The sequence below is a fragment of the Bombus vancouverensis genome, chromosome 6 (genome assembly GCF_051014615.1).
Source record: "Bombus vancouverensis nearcticus chromosome 6, iyBomVanc1_principal, whole genome shotgun sequence".
Lineage (NCBI taxonomy): Eukaryota > Metazoa > Arthropoda > Insecta > Hymenoptera > Apidae > Bombus > Bombus vancouverensis.
In genome coordinates, this window is record NC_134916.1 from 13,333,392 (window position 1) to 13,349,190 (window position 15,799).

General features: G+C 37.6%; 1 protein-coding gene across 2 annotated transcripts; it reads right to left on the minus strand.

The window, feature by feature from the left end:
- Nucleotides 1-1,846: 1,846 nt before the first annotated feature.
- On the minus strand, nt 1,847-15,793 carry LOC117155747 (uncharacterized). Of its 2 annotated transcripts, XM_033332036.2 has the most exons (9): nt 15,671-15,793; nt 13,664-14,269; nt 11,221-11,253; nt 10,451-10,516; nt 7,753-7,994; nt 7,401-7,662; nt 6,933-7,326; nt 6,666-6,848; nt 1,847-5,192 (listed from the first exon to the last, which is right to left on the minus strand). In XM_033332036.2, the coding sequence occupies exons 2-9, from the start codon at nt 13,739-13,741 to the stop codon at nt 3,319-3,321; spliced, it is 3,132 nt and encodes a 1,043-aa protein (XP_033187927.2). In that variant the 5' UTR covers nt 13,742-14,269; nt 15,671-15,793; the 3' UTR covers nt 1,847-3,318. The 2 variants fall into 2 exon arrangements, with proteins under 2 accessions (XP_033187927.2, XP_033187928.2); XM_033332037.2 differs by lacking the exon at nt 15,671-15,793 and having other exon boundaries at nt 13,664-14,628.
- Between the last annotated feature and the right edge of the window lie 6 nt (nt 15,794-15,799).

Genomic DNA, 15,799 nt, shown 5'->3' on the forward strand with positions numbered 1-15,799 from the left:
TTTAACGATCTATGCCCTATGGCGTTCTGTTGTTCAAAGCTGCGAAGAAGTAGCAAAATGTCTGGTAAGATTGCCCTATATATGTACCTATATGTATCTCAGAGAAGTTGAAGATAATTGCAAATAAACACCCTCTATCGGAAGATGCAATATAATTTCATGATCAGATAAAATGTACAGCCTCTTGCTATAACATTTGAAACCTATTCAAACATTGACAGTCTTTCCGAGTTTTGCTTGGTCGACGAGAGAAAATGTTGCTGATATGGTACTTTTCGCTACTGCAGCAAAGCATCGTTTCCTATTACGCATGTAAGGATGCATTATCAGCGGACGAAGAATGGTTACGATCTGTTCATTTTAAATTCTCGAATCAGTGAGACTAATCGTAAGACGCAATCCAAAGTTTGGGGCACGTTTAGTCTGGCAGTATTAGCAACACCAGAGGAATCATTATCGGCTATAATAACTCATTTAAACACAACGTGCCAACAAATAAATTAAATAGATGTCATCGTTTGCCCTTTTCGCATTTTCCCATTCTCATTGCATTCTATGAATCTCATATTTTATGGTTATGTTGTCTCGATATTCCCCGCGCCAAAAAGGCGACTATTTAGCGAATGATCTATATTTTCAATTTATAATGATGTTGAAAAAAAATCAAAGTATTTCACTTCGTGTCAATTGTCGTGTCATTAAAGATCTTAATTTTACTGTTACGACATAACGCAATCTAAAAGCGGGAAAGTTTACTGGCAACCGTTTGAAAGGACAGTGACTCGATATACCTGTGTCATTCTCGGCGAAGATTGCTTCCCGCAGCGATACAATAGCTTCGCCCGCAGTAGGTCTCTAGTCGATGATTCTGGAAGTGGTTATATTTCACTGCACACATTCTATTACGAAGTTACGATTTGATCGATCGTAGGAAGCGAATACTGTCTGACCCGCAGGGGAAGCCTGAACTCTACCTCGATTTGAATTTCACGTAGAAAAATGACACTGACCTTTGTCCATCTAGTGAGCGAACACCGAACTAGAAATTCAACATTCGAACGGTAACTGCCCTACGAGTGACTCTTTATCTTTGATTCCTACGTCGTCATTTCCGCTGCTTATCGCTTATGTAAACTATTCGACTTCTAAATATAGGATGAATAAAGAAAACGTTAGTATCGTTTCTACAATAGCAGTTGTATAATATCAGAGAATTAAATTAAGAAAGTGTCGAAAAAGATTCATATAAATCTATCAATTATACGGAAATCCATGCTTTATGTAGGATTTCGATAATAAACGATTAAACGATTAAACGTTCGAGATAAATTGGTTAAAATTAAACTCTGGCAGAAACTAACAAAGGAGAAGGGCGAATAGAGGAAGGGTGACGAGAACGGTTGTAGGTACGGGGATGAAGCGTAGAATGGGGAATGGGCAAACAGAGCGCAATTAACGTGCGACTATTAAATATGTACGCGAGTTACTGCGCCACGATACGTGTGTGCAGGCCAGCACAAATGCATTGGCTATCGAACGCTCGCACGGCACTACCGATCTCTTCTTGCATCCTGTTGGCACAGCCGCTTGATTAGCTCCACCATATTTACATATCATTAGCCGAGTGTTTGTCCGAGTCGGGAGTTCCCCTTCTACATCACCGTTGTCCGTCAATATACGAAATAAAAGTTATTACGCTCCACAAAATACCGTGTCGTTAAAAATCACTTCTATTAAAATCATTGTCGCGTACTAATTTCTACTACATTCTGTTTCTCGAAAAAACAAATTCAAAAATTTAAGAAAGAAATCATATCACGTATAAATAAAGATCTGTATTCTAGAATTTATATTTCAGTTCCACTTTATTCATAAAAATACGAATTTCGATTTTTATCTCGTTGCCTACATTGCATAACAATTTCTTTTTTTTTGTTTTATACACTACTTAAATGTATTGGACAAGCTGGCGGTAATTGCCGCAAGAGGGAAAACGAGAACGGAATAAATAGATTAATGAATTCGACTGCTTACCGCCCAATTTTCGATCAGAAAAATTATCTCAACGGCAATATACTGATTAATTCACCGATATAAATCGTAATATTCGACACAATCTAACTGCTGAAAGACATCCGCCTACATCACGGACTGAAATATAGTAAATACTGCTACCATTGATTTATCGAAGAAAATGCTTAAGAATTTGATAAACCATATGCTAAAAATAATAGTAACGTTCAGTTTTATCGAGGCATTTACTTCGATGTAAGGTATTCAAAAAAGAAAAAAGCATGGTTCTTTTTCCTGTACTTCGTAAGAAACTATCTGAATCATAAAATTAAGATAGCAAGTTGCTTCAGTAACTTTTTTATCTACTTAACGTTCACGCAATCTTAAAGTCTACGTCGATTACGGTAATGCATTTTGATTATCTTTTTTTCCTCTTTGTTCTTCTTAATTTCAATATGGCGACATTCAAATCAGTCTATTGAGTCGTACACGTTTCTCGAGCTTATCCATAAGAAATTATTGTAAAAAGTATCGTTTTTAAATTACTATTAAGGCAGTATGGTAATATGACTCGACTTACGTACATAGGCTTACTTTTAAGCCTTCCATAAATCGCCCAGTATCTGTCAGATATGTGCGTGTTTCCTACTCATCGAGATTGAAAATATCAATGAAACAATGTTTAAAGCGTTTTAAAACTTAGTAAAATTTTTGCATAAATAATTTTACTATGCATGATAATTCATAATTTTTCATTATCCATCTGGATTAATGTTCTATCTGTATGATTGTACACAGATGGTTCAAGATTTCCCTTAACTTCTCATCAAATTGTGTTACTGAATTAGGAGAAATTCAAACTTGGTCCTCGTGCATCGTTAATTATTACAAAAAGTTTAAGACAAGAAATCTGATGAACAACAATCAATAAATAAAAGGATAGCTAACAAAACTAACAGAATAATAAGAAAATCTATCTCTATAAATTGAAATATAATGGTAGTTAATTACCACTATTATCGTAATGTTATAATCGGAACATTGATATACGAACGATTGCAATGTTTCTCGAGGCAGTATAAAAAGTAGGAACTGCCTAAGAAATTCAGTAACGATTACTACTAATCTAACCCACCTTAAACATACGAATTCGAACTATCTCAAAAATGTTTTCTCTTCAAACGTAACGTATTTCACACGAAAAAAAAAACTTAGTGTTTGAGAAATAGTCAATTTCATCGACGAAAGGAAAAATTTTCAGCAATGAGCATAATCAACGCGTGCGCACCGCATTTTAATCTAACCCTAGCAAGTGGCAGCATTGCTACATCCTGTTTCCAGCATAGCCGATTCAAATTGTTCGAGGACTTGCATATTCTCCGGGGATACAGCATTAATGCCCAAACGTTCCTTATAATCGTTTCCGGATAATCGTCGTCGAGAGTATTTAATGGAGTCATTCATTGCTTGTTCCGGAGTATCGCTGTCGCTCGTGCTGCTACTGCTGCTGGCGCTGGTCGAAGGTGTGCCACTAGATAAGTCTTGTCTCTCGGAATCAGCCTTATCATCAGGAACTGAGACCTCATTATGAAGCTCCAAGAAAGTGTTTTGTGCGTTACACAGAGATGCTGAATCTTGTCGATCCTTCCGATTCTCTGATACAATTTCTGTCAGAGGTCCGATGCGCGTATAAGTCACATCATCTTGAAACGTATCAGTCAATGCATTATCGTCCTCATCGCCATGTTCACATTCGACTCTAACATACGTATTACCGTGTTTACGTTCATACGTGATAAAGTCGTTCGATGTCATCGAGTTCGAAGCAGAATCATGCGATTCAACGCTCTTGATTATGTTGTCATTCTTTTGTCCTTTCTTTGCTATGACCTTGCTCGAGAGCCACTTTTTCTGTTTGACTTCTCCATCAACGAAATCATCTTCGAAAGTGCTTGATGCCAAGGGTGTCTTGGTGGCGTATTCGCTACTACTTGTGTCTTCGTCCGCGACTTCGGTAACTTCAAGTTCATTCCTTTCGGAAGTAGTACCGCTTTTATATACTAGCTTTGCTCTAGATGGCGCTGGTATATGCGCTTCTTCCAATTTCACGTGCTCGAAGAATTTTGTGAGGGCACCACGCTGCAACTGGACCGTAGGCTCGTTTCGTTCGCCTGATTCCAACTGGTAGCTTTGATGATACAGCTGTTGTCTCCCGACTGAGAAATCTTTGTTACCTGGACCGATGTCTCGTGATTCTCGAGAATTATCGGTGAGGATATAGGACTTGTTATGGCCTGAGAACAGTGAGTGGAGAAGACCACCGGTTCTTGGCCTGTGCTTTGCACGACTATTGAACAGGGTTCTTTCCTCTGGCTCGGTTGACTTTGTAATTTGTAACTGCTTATCGGATTCGGTACTATCGTAGGAAGGCAGTAGGATTTCTGTAGCTCTGGTGGATCGCAGTTGACTGATACCGAACTTATTTCTTGGCTGCCTGGCCCTGGACTTTCTTCCATTGAGAGTTGTTCGTTCCAATTGGTATTTTGCCGTGATGGAGAGATTTTCGGTGTCGATGATACGATTGAGGGCGGGTACTGCGCGACTTGTTTGCTTCTTGCGGTTACGACCGACGGTGTCAGGCAATTGCTTACCAATGAACACAGAGGAGTCGGAGACTTCGGTCTGAATGCGAGAGTTGTAGCCTGATGTGATTGGCAGTTTATAGTTGAGCATTGTGGCGTGATTTTGGTCTTCGGAAGATTGACTTGCCCTTCTAGCTGGTTCTGTGATTTTTTTAACGATAAGGTATGATTGATGCTTTTCTGACTGAACACTGGTGATTGGTAGCTGATAGGCGTAGGACACTTGTGGTTCTGCCCTATCGACATAGGCGATGCTCGATCGAGGCAGCTGGTTGAGCACGATGGAGGAGTAGGGCACGGAACTTTCTCGATAGTCACTGTTGATTGTTGTAGAAGTCCCAACGTCTGATTGGTTGATGCTGTTGGAGGAGATTGGGATGAGGAAAGTTGAGGAGGGAAGTTGACCGATGCCGATGGAAGAGGAGAATCCCCGCTTTTTCTGAGTTGCATCAGTTTTATGAAGTCCACAAGTCGTTTTATAGATCTCTGCGTCTTCTCTTGCTTTCCTAATAATTCCTGTCGCGTGCGTTCCTGTAGCTGTGTAAAGAAAAATTTAATAATTAGCAAACATACACTACTGTATTAAAAGAATCTGAAAAATATCAAAACTTAAGATTCACATCGATTACTGTCTGATAATATCACGATAAAGATGCACATGCTCTCGGAACAAAATTTTAACGAAACGATTTGAAATATATCCCGGTATTGTGATATTTACACACATACGCTACTTTTTAACGTTTCTTATACACGAATCTATCTTCGTCAATTGACTATATTTACTAAGACAAAATACATAAGCAATACATAATTTAAATTTAAGAAGTAAAGATGAAACGTCGAAACTAATTTTTTTTTTTTATAAAACACTGAAGTTGTTTTAAGTCGTACGTGATAGAAGCATCGTGCATTACGTACTTTCACGAATTAACGAATCAAATTATTACTGTAGGTAATGTATTTTATGAACAGTAGCGTATAAGTTACTTCAAGAAAAAAAAGTAATTTATGTCTGTACGTGTATATCTCTACAGTAATAATGCTAAAAAAAAATTATAACGTTAGATAAATCGATTTTTTTATAAAGCAAACAACTAGCTTTGTTATAAAAAAATCGGCACATATTTAGAAAAGAATATTCAAAATGAACAAGAAAAACGTAGAGATCTTGCAGGTTCTCATTGATGAAAAAACAAAAGATGCAAAATATTTGCGTATAATTCCATTAACGGCATTCCAAATGAAAAAAATTTGTGAATTTCTTTCTACGCAGGCCACAGGACGAACCTGAAGGGACTGGCCGAGTAGTTGTGAGCGTTTTTCCAACTCGTAAACCTGCAATCTCAGATCCGAGTTTCGCTTGAGCAGCTCATATCTTTCTCTCTCTTTCTCCTCTGCAAGATATTTCGCGTTCAATACACGTTGCTTTTTTGTGCCCTATTACTGACGATCGACCAAAAAGTTCTTCTTAATTGCAAATTCTTCTGCTGTATTTGAGAAGCCGGTTTCACTCGCGACACTTCTTCCGGCAGGCTGCTCTCTCGTTTATTCTCTCTGTGTGCTTACGCTCAATAAAGTCTGCGGCAACGCTGCGATACCTCGTTGCACGTTAAATCTAGAAATTGTGGACCCATGTTACACAATTTCCTGCTCTTCTTTCATACAACTTGTTTGCATTATCTATAAGTACTTTTTCCATTTTATTTTTCGCGTGAAACTCTTTTATAGCACATACATGTGTACGCTAATTTCTGATTATCGAGTATAAGCAAAATGCCGCTATATTTTTATATCTTTTCTCTCTCTCTCTTTCTTTTTTTTTTTTTTGTTATCAAGAATACATCACAATACATCGAATGATTCCGAACGGTGCCGCCGCGAAATGAGATAAGCGTGCCACGAACATTCATAAAAGCTAGTGTCTGCAGGAAACAAGAACTTTTTTGTCAATCACACGATCAACGTTACTACAGCTAAAAATCTTCTGAAAAACCAAGGACGATTTACCGAATTCCTCGTCCTTTTTAAAAGATGGACGTCCTTCATCTCCCTCTTCCCCTTCGTCTCCGTCACCAATTTCTTCCTCGTCTATTAACGCACATTTGGGGCATATTCTTGATGGAGCTGGTGATATGGAGTGGCAAGACACATGGTAATTCGATGCGCAATTTTCACACACCGTTAACGTACCTATTAGAACATAAAATTAAAACGAATATTTACGATTCAAAGACACGGAAACAAGAATAATGTAAAGCAAAGTTGATGGTATACCTGGATTTCTACAACTTATACAAACTGCTGAATCACTGCTAATTCTCTCTATAGTTAAACTGGAAGGTAAACCAGGTATATGAACCGCCTTGCTGCCGACCGATTGAACAGACTTTACAGTAGGTACGGGCAATTGTGTTTGACTAGGTCCATTTTCAACCTTGTTTTTATTGGGGAAAACTTTACTTTCCGTTACGTTTCTAAGTATGTTCGGCCTCGTAGTGGACTTTTGTACCGGTATTAAAGATTTCATCACTGTCCTTGACGTTGGTGGTGACGTAGACTTTGCCGGCACAACTTTTACAGGAGGTGGCGATGGACCGTTCATACGAGCAGTAGTTTGACGAGTTTGCGGAACATTTCCAGATTGCAGGTACGAGTGTCGTTTTCGTTTCTAAAATAAGCATACAAAACGTTTGATACTAATATGCCATTCAATATGATAATTAAAAATTTGTCCATATTTACCGTTGGCACTTCGAGACTGGAATATACAAATTGCGGATTAGCAGTACTCCGACGTTTCCTTTCAGCCCTCTTGTTTTGTAATTCGGCGCACATTTTGGTAGTAATGAGACCAAGAGCGTTTAAAAAATTAATTTTTTCAGTCGATTCCAGTTTACGCTCCTCTGGCTCTTCTTTCTCAGATTTCTCATTGGAATTCTCGTCCATGGAAACTTCGATAACGTCATCTTCACCGGAAATCGTTTCCACCGAACTGGGCCGTCCCCTAAGAACGAACACGATAAATGATTTTATATAAAAGAAATTCCCGTTATCAACTTCTACAAACTATTCGAGGTTCGCAATTAAAACTCACTTGGTAGATGCGGGATTCCGCGTAGGCGAGACAATATCCCCGTTCCTAACGATCTCCTCGTAGTCCTCTTTCGAACTCTTCGTAGTGAAGTCATTGCCGGTCTTAAGTTTTGTTTCATTGTTATTTGTAATATGATTATTGTTGTTCAATCCGAGAAGCGACGCGATGGAAACTTTTGCCCCATTCGCGTTCTCCGCTTTGAATGTTTCGACCTCTTTGCGCAGCCGCTGGACAACTTGCTTCTGCGTATTCAGATTGAAAACTATGAGCATGAGAGCATCGGTCAACGATGATCGTAGAAAACTTTCTTGGCAGACTACGTGTTGCAGATCGTTTAAATATGAATTCGTATGGTTAAGTTAGATGCAAGCCCATCCTTAGCAAACGCGCTTTCTTACGAGTCGACAAAATATTCGTTGAAATATCAACGACAATACGAATGCAAGCGACAATAGATCAGCAATTGCTAATAAATTACAAAGAACTGGTGTACCGTTTGTTATTACAATTTATTGAGATATACATTCTGCCAAGAAAAATGTTGCGTGTTCGTATTATTTTTAATTATTTAACGACGAAGAATCCGCAGAGCTACGTAACGAATAATCAAAAACTGACATGATTTTCTAGAGAATATATCGATCGATTTAATTCCAAGCTTAATTCTCTTGTATAACGATCTCCAATTTGTATTCAAAAAGGGAAGAAAGATACAGAAAATAAAAACTTTCGCCTTTACGCGTAAAAAAGACTGCACGCGTGGTGAGTATGTATTTGGTATGTTGCATGTTAATAATCTGTTAAGATTGGTAGGATGGCTTCCCCCCTCTGTACAACACAGAGACACCGTGTCTCGGCTAGGTGGCGAGCAACTTGCGGAAGTTTTCAGAAGTAAAACGTTTAACTTGAAATACAATGAACAACGGTCGAAGAGCGATCCCGGTGAAATGAGCGTGGAAAGCGGCAGAAAAACCGGAACAGACGACGTACCAACGAGGAAACCGAAGGGATGCGGAAGAAGAAAAGGGAAGAAAGGAAAAAACGCGGAGATTTCGTAAAGAGCTGAAAACGTTTCTGCGGGACATTTTATTGATTGAGCCCCTCTGCCCGGCCCCTACTCTGCTTCCTTTTCGCCCAAGTCCCATTCGCTCTCTCTCTCTCTCTCTCTCTGTCCAACATCTCTCTCCATCTCATACTCCCCGGTACAACCTCCATCCACCCCCTCAACGTGTATCTGTATATACGTGCCTCTCTTTCACTCCCAGTTACTCCATCTTTATCCATTTCTATCCGTTTACGTATCTCTTTCGCTCCGACAGCAATCTACCTGGATCGGTCGTTTATTGCCAACGTGAAAAAAGAAGAAAAATGGCAGCCAGAAAAGCCGTTGGGAGGCAGAGACTTTAGGAGAAACACGAGTATACAAAGGGAAGAGAAAGAAGCGCATCCGCGTCGACGGGATTATCGTGAAAATGTTTAGAAAAGGATGCTGGGCGATAGCAAAGCGCATCCACCAGAGTCTCTTCGGGCAACACTAGCCCCGTTATCGATTCTTCGCGTCGATTCGCGAATCCCAAAAAGAAACGCGCTCCAAGTGATTCATATAATTTAACGCGACCGCGCACACGTTCCACGGATATCGTTCGAGAAAATGGATATGTTTCTCGCGACTTGACGAAAATTCGATTCTCCGCAAGCGTCTCTTTTTTCATTAATTAGTCGCGTCGTTCTACAACCTTTTTTTTTATCCTCTTTTTTTTCTTTTATCACGTCGACAAGCGTAGATAGCCTTTAGCAGTTATTTCCGGTGTTTGGAACGTTCATTGAAAGTTTTCTTTCGCCAAGTTCATATGTTTCTGCAGTAGAAAATATGATATTGTTACTGGATGCGATGTACGCGAGCTTATGATAATGTAACAGCCATGGTTACGTGGCCGAGTAAGCTCGCGAAAGACTAGAAAGATGCAGGATATATATGGTGCGTGAGCAAGGAGAAAGAGTACGTCTATTCGTCTCTATCTTCGACGCGATCGACAAAGTTTGGAAAGGTGGTTGGTAAACTCGCTCAACGAGTTCGCTATTTAATTATAACTGTGCATTACTCATGCTAGCGAGAATCCTACGAAGAAACTGCAAGCTTGGTCGATACATAGACGCATAATTCGATAACGTATGGACAGTTTGCGATGAAATGCATTCCAGAAATGACTTGTCCCATTAAGCAGATCAATTATACAAACTTGTGAATTAATTCGTTTCGATGATATGCTTTGGTGTTACGAGAAAATGTACCATTTGAAGGTAGCAGCGTGAAACGCTTGATCAAATTTGAAATAAGATATTAATAATTATTATAGATGTTCTTATGTCGAATACTCAACTTATATTTACTAGCGATAAATAAAATTACTGGAATAGATAGTATTACGGTTGTCTTAATTGTAATATCTTTAAAACGTTTCTCTTGTGTGATGCGTCTATCGATCGAGTTAGCGGATATTTTGCTTGCCTGGAATCAAGGACATTGATCGATACAATTTTACGTTTCCTAGACGATTCGTTATCGGTAGGATGATTTGATATGATATCGTTTCTATTTGCACGTAACGGACAGCCATAAATATGGAACATCCCCGAGCAAGCCTGTCCTGGATCATCGCGAAAGAGTGAAGCTCGAGGAAATCGATTCTCAACTTACCTGGCACCTTCCCAGAGATACGATGTGCAAGTGAATCTTTTGTATCTGACCAAGGATATCTGTATTCTGCAAAATAACAGAGAACACATTTTTAATTAGGCGTACTATATATATTTTGTATTAATAGAGTGCTATATGCAAATAGGTTCATTCTATTAACAGCGCGGTATAATAACAAAAAAACGAAAGAAATTCTTACATCTAATTACAAATATAGTTTGTTATAGCTTCGTCTGTTTGTTTGTTGCTTTGCTGTAAGTATTCGCATCGATCGTACTGTTACAGTTATTATGACATAACAGTTAGTCACCGGTAGAAACTGATCGAGTAACACGTAATTGTTACGAGAATTTTCATATTTTGATAACACTTCCTTCGATATGATAGAAAAGAACGAAAACTTTCTTCTAATTATATTTTTATCGAGGTCAACGCGAGAACGATCATAAGGTATAATGGAAGCGAGTTAATTGTTTCAGAGATAATAATTATTACGTTATATATAGGAAGTTGGAAGAAAACTATCTCCCGAAGAATATCAATACGACATCGAATGGCAACGTTAGCAAGACACGAACGATTTAACATCCACTAAATACAGCAAATCAATTGTAACGCCAAAAATAACTGGTAGCGGAGACTTGGTTTTCCGGCAAGCCTGGTACGAGAGTACCACTGTTATTACGATCCCTCCGAGATACTCGTACGTACGATCGTGTGTTTGTAAATTTCGAAATGGTTTGCAGGATTAACAAAAATAAGCGACTTACGTTCGGGTCATCCTTCAATTTACCCACACAGATCTGAAATTGAAAGAGAAAATTTCACGATTAGTTCTAGTTACAAAGATGGTTCGAATGTTCGATTCAGAACATCCTCGGTCGCTACGCTTTTATACACGCGACCGTGGCGTCTCTTCTGCGGCGTAATGACGCAATTACCGTAACATTGTGTGTCGCTTGTATTGAAAAATGTGTACAAACGGTCAAATTAATGTTTTTACGTGATTAAAAGTTCCCTTTCTTTTCCTTTTTTGCAGTAGAGAAATGTTGTTTTGGCTAATTTTGATCTATGCTTAGATAAACAAAAAGGGAGAAAAATTTTCAAAAAAAATCTTATCGACCACCAAAGTAAACACGTTCGAAATAAAAATAAAGTATATTCTATATACGTTTATTTATATATCGATGTGTACATAATATTAAAATAAACTCGTGCGAAGTACAAAATGTCGTATACCAGTTTTTCCCCTGTGTTGCGTATGCTCTGACTTTGTTTTTTAAAATATTATAAAATTCACAGACCGATAATTCTACGCACCTGTTTCCCGACAATCGACGTGTAACTCAAATGCGTATCAAACGAGAACAGGTTTGCCCTATCCGGTTCGCAAATACGCCGAACGCGAATATTGATCCAATACAATCCAATTGATAAATTCCTGATAAATTATTCAGCGATTAACCAATTAAGCAAGCATCCAAAGCTATTTTTATAATTACGCTGAACAAAAACTTTACCAAATACGATACTAAACACGGATCGATTATGTCGAAAAACGAATTCATATCGAAGAGATCAAAATAAATAGAAGTCGATTATCGAGATATATCGATTACACGTATCTCAAACTATCGTCCGAACGAAAATATTCAGTTTCGAAGAATTAGACAGGACAAGGTCGGTAGAGCAGAGTAGAATGCGGATCGTGTGCCGTTAAACTTTCCCCATTGCGTTACATATCCCCCTAACGTTAGTACTTGTTAATAGAAGTTTAGTGTAAATAGACGAAATAAGTATACACGTTATATATGACCCGATAATACTGATTTATAGTATTTTAACATACGCGTCCGGAGTTTAATCGATGGAATACCTTTAGTCTTTGATCATTTAGTATTAATGCGGAGTTTAAATCGGCGGTATAAAAAAAAACAAGCGTTCAAAGTTTTAAATAAAGGTCAGTGCGAAAATATTGATAAAAGCTAATAGTACTCCCGTTAGAATTAATCAAACTTTTATTGGTTTACTTTTTTATGTGCTATCGAGTAATAAACATAAAGAAATTCAAAAGTAAATCGGCAGAGAACAGGATAAGGTAGAAGTTAAATATAGTGGAAGTCGTCTTGTGTTTATCGTAGTAAAAGTGCAGTGCATACATCATGATAAAATTAAAGTATATGGCAGTAGTTAAAAAAGAAAGAGCAAACTGGACAAAGACAAAAGTAAGCAAGTAAAGGAGAAAGAAACGGAGAGAGAATATATGTAGGACTATAGAAGTTAGGGTAAACGGGAGAAAAAGAGAGGGAAATCAACCGAACAAGTGAGTAACTGCATGAACGAGCGAGAAAGATAAAGATAAAAAGTAAGAGAGAGATAGAATGTTGGTTCTCAAAGTCATGCGACGCATCGGTCGAAGCATTCTACCAACAAAGGTTAAGGTCTGAACACTCGTTTACCTTCGAGTTTGTGCGATTCGTAAAAAAAATGATCATTGCGTGGTGCAAGCTTATAATATGATTAAAAAGCAAGCAAAAGTTCCCTTGGAACTTGTTACGCTTCTTTCACTTTCGATAACGCGCAACGTAACCGAAGAGCGAATACAGTTTACAAACGTCCGATACGAGTGAAAGGGATACTTTTATAAAATAGATCGAAAGGAGGTGTATACTGTATACCACATTAGAGTGACTCAGTTTCTGTTCGTGTGTTGTATAAATCGGACATCTTTGATCAACGTGATTGTTTCATTAAATTTCATAGAATTTACATTGAAATAACAAGTTCCGTAAATACATGTAGTATAGGAGGTGTGCATTTATGCACGCGCGCGCGTGCTCGATGCGTACATGCGTTTGTGCACGCATAGTGCGTGGGAATGCCGAGGAAACTGAGTCACAAAAAGAATTTGTTAAGAACTTAAACAAGCGATATACTAGTTTGCGTTTACTTTGCGATGATTCCTCGGGAAACAACAAACTGCATTCGAAAAATACGTTGAAACTGTCTAAAAACTATTTCACTTTCCGAGTCGATTACCTATTGAACATACTATCTCGACTTTTTAATCGATAGGCTATAAATGTATTAAAAAGAAGTATGAAATAGCCGGTCAGGCAAGAATCATTCGTTAACTTGGTCGCTCGTTCGTTCGGCTTCGTACTCTCAATCTTTAAATCGTTATCGACATACATGCATAGCCGCGGTACTCACCTGATGATCGCGTATGGCATTTTTCAGTTTAGTTTGCACAGTGAGTATTTCTTCTTGCAAACTCTTCGATATCTCCATATTTTTCTATTGAGATTATTCGTTTTTCCTCCCTGTTCAAAAATTCGGCCGATTTTAGCGAGAGAAGAGGAGGACGGGAAACCCCTCCTCCCTCTCACTCTCACTCTCCCACCAAATTGACGAGAACAGCGGTATACGCTCCGATCAACCGCACGCACGGCGCGCACCAGCCAACAAACTCTTCGTACCACCGCAATAACACTTGACCGTTTTAACTTAAGAAAACCGGACAGATAAAAATGTTACAGACATATTTTATCGGTTCGTTACATAGGTACATATGCACACCCTTATTTCACGACACCGATCAGACGAAACAACGTCGCTAAACCGCGCACCAAAGTGAATTGTTCGCTCATCAACGAGCGTCTGTGCTGCCACCAGCACTGTTGCCTCCGTACACGGACGTGCCAAGTTGCTCGAGATCCCCTGACACCCCTGGCCCGTACCCTCGGTTCTTCTCTCTTTCTCTTTCTTCCTTTCTTTGTCCCTCTTCCTGCGCTGTATGCCCAGGGATCTGACGCGCTCCTTGAAAGAAAGTTTTCGCGCCAAGCTTATAACCGGTAGATGTGCCACGTGAAACAGCCTATCGCTTTATATTACAATTTTTTTACAAGCATTGTTCGTATATCTTGTGTAACCACTATGAACTACGCTTAAAAATTTTTCAGAAACACAGGATGTTCAAAGAAAACATTTCCTTGAAGTAGATCTTTTACGATAGTGAACGTTGGTAATGCCGACGATAGTGGCGCCACATATTTACGATTAGGAAACGAAATGCTGTTCGTGATAGGAGACAAGCTCATTCTATGATACCCGAAGATATGTTTCGGAAATTTCATATTTAAATACGTGTCTCAGCACGGCTGCTCCTATTAAGCATATAAAGTTGAATCAGTATTTATATCAAAGGATTTTCTTCATTAGTTCCTACATATACACACTTCAAATAATGAAAGTCTTACATAAAATGCAATAAATTATTACCATTCTATATACTTATTCTTATATTTGTAATGACATATTAAGTAATTATAATGTATCTTATATACTTAGAATCATAAAAAGAAGACTTTGAATATTTAGAATAATTAGAATAAATAGTTATTTAATATTTGATATCGTAATGAAAAAGACTACTACATACACGTATGTATATATGTATACGCGAAAAAAGTACGTTACGCAGTTTTCATTTCTTTTATAAGTCACAATATGCCGCAACATTGAAAATTAATTACTAGTCATTAACTTCTAACCTATGTAAATATATCGAAGCTATTCAAAACTTCATTATATATAAATTAAATAAAAAAGAAAAATATATATATACAGGAAAATATGAAGTTTAAATCGATCATTTGCACGTGATAATATATCACGTGATCACACATCACATATCTATCTTATATGTAAAGCCTAATTTAATATGTATAAAATATAATATCTTCATCTCTTACATTATAAAAATTTAATTATGTTATTAAAAATTATGCGTTAATCCTTGCACATAAATATCATCGTTTTATATCTAGTTATCTCAAATCGAGCAATTTCTTTAACAACTTTCACACCTTATAAAAAGATAAATTAAGGAACAAAAATGAGTAAAAATAATAGATAGCATGTTGTATATTAGCAATTCTGCTACATTTTCATTTGTGTCATAATTTCACACTCTTTTCTAACTTATAAGTGCAATTTGAAGCTATTATACATGTGCCTAATAAACATCAATATGAGCTATCAAAATATATGTAAATTGTCTAGTTTTTTATATGCATCAATTCACTTCACTATATTTTTATATCTGTTTTTGTAAATGTGGAAAAGTAATAACTTTAAGCAGAATATTTATAAAAATGATTATGTTTAAATTATAAAAATAATCTTTAAATTTATAATGCTTATTGTGTTCAAAATTACCTTAAAAACGATTCGTTACCTTACTGCTGTTCTTAGAATTTGAAATAAGTTTATATCACATACACGTTACGTAAAATGGAACTGAAATATTATAATTCTCTCATTTAACCTTTTAAGATTTAGTTTGTT

Coding starts and splice junctions, on each gene's coding strand:
- LOC117155747 (XM_033332036.2), bottom strand. CDS start 13,741: ATGGAGATATCGAAGAGTTTGCAAGAAGAAATACTCACTGTGCAAACT. Junction 7,327..7,400: donor CCAGTCTCGAAGTGCCAACG/GTAAATATGGAC, acceptor TGCTTATTTTAG/AAACGAAAACGACACTCGTA. Junction 5,193..6,665: donor TAAAAAGGACGAGGAATTCG/GTAAATCGTCCT, acceptor TTCTTTACACAG/CTACAGGAACGCACGCGACA.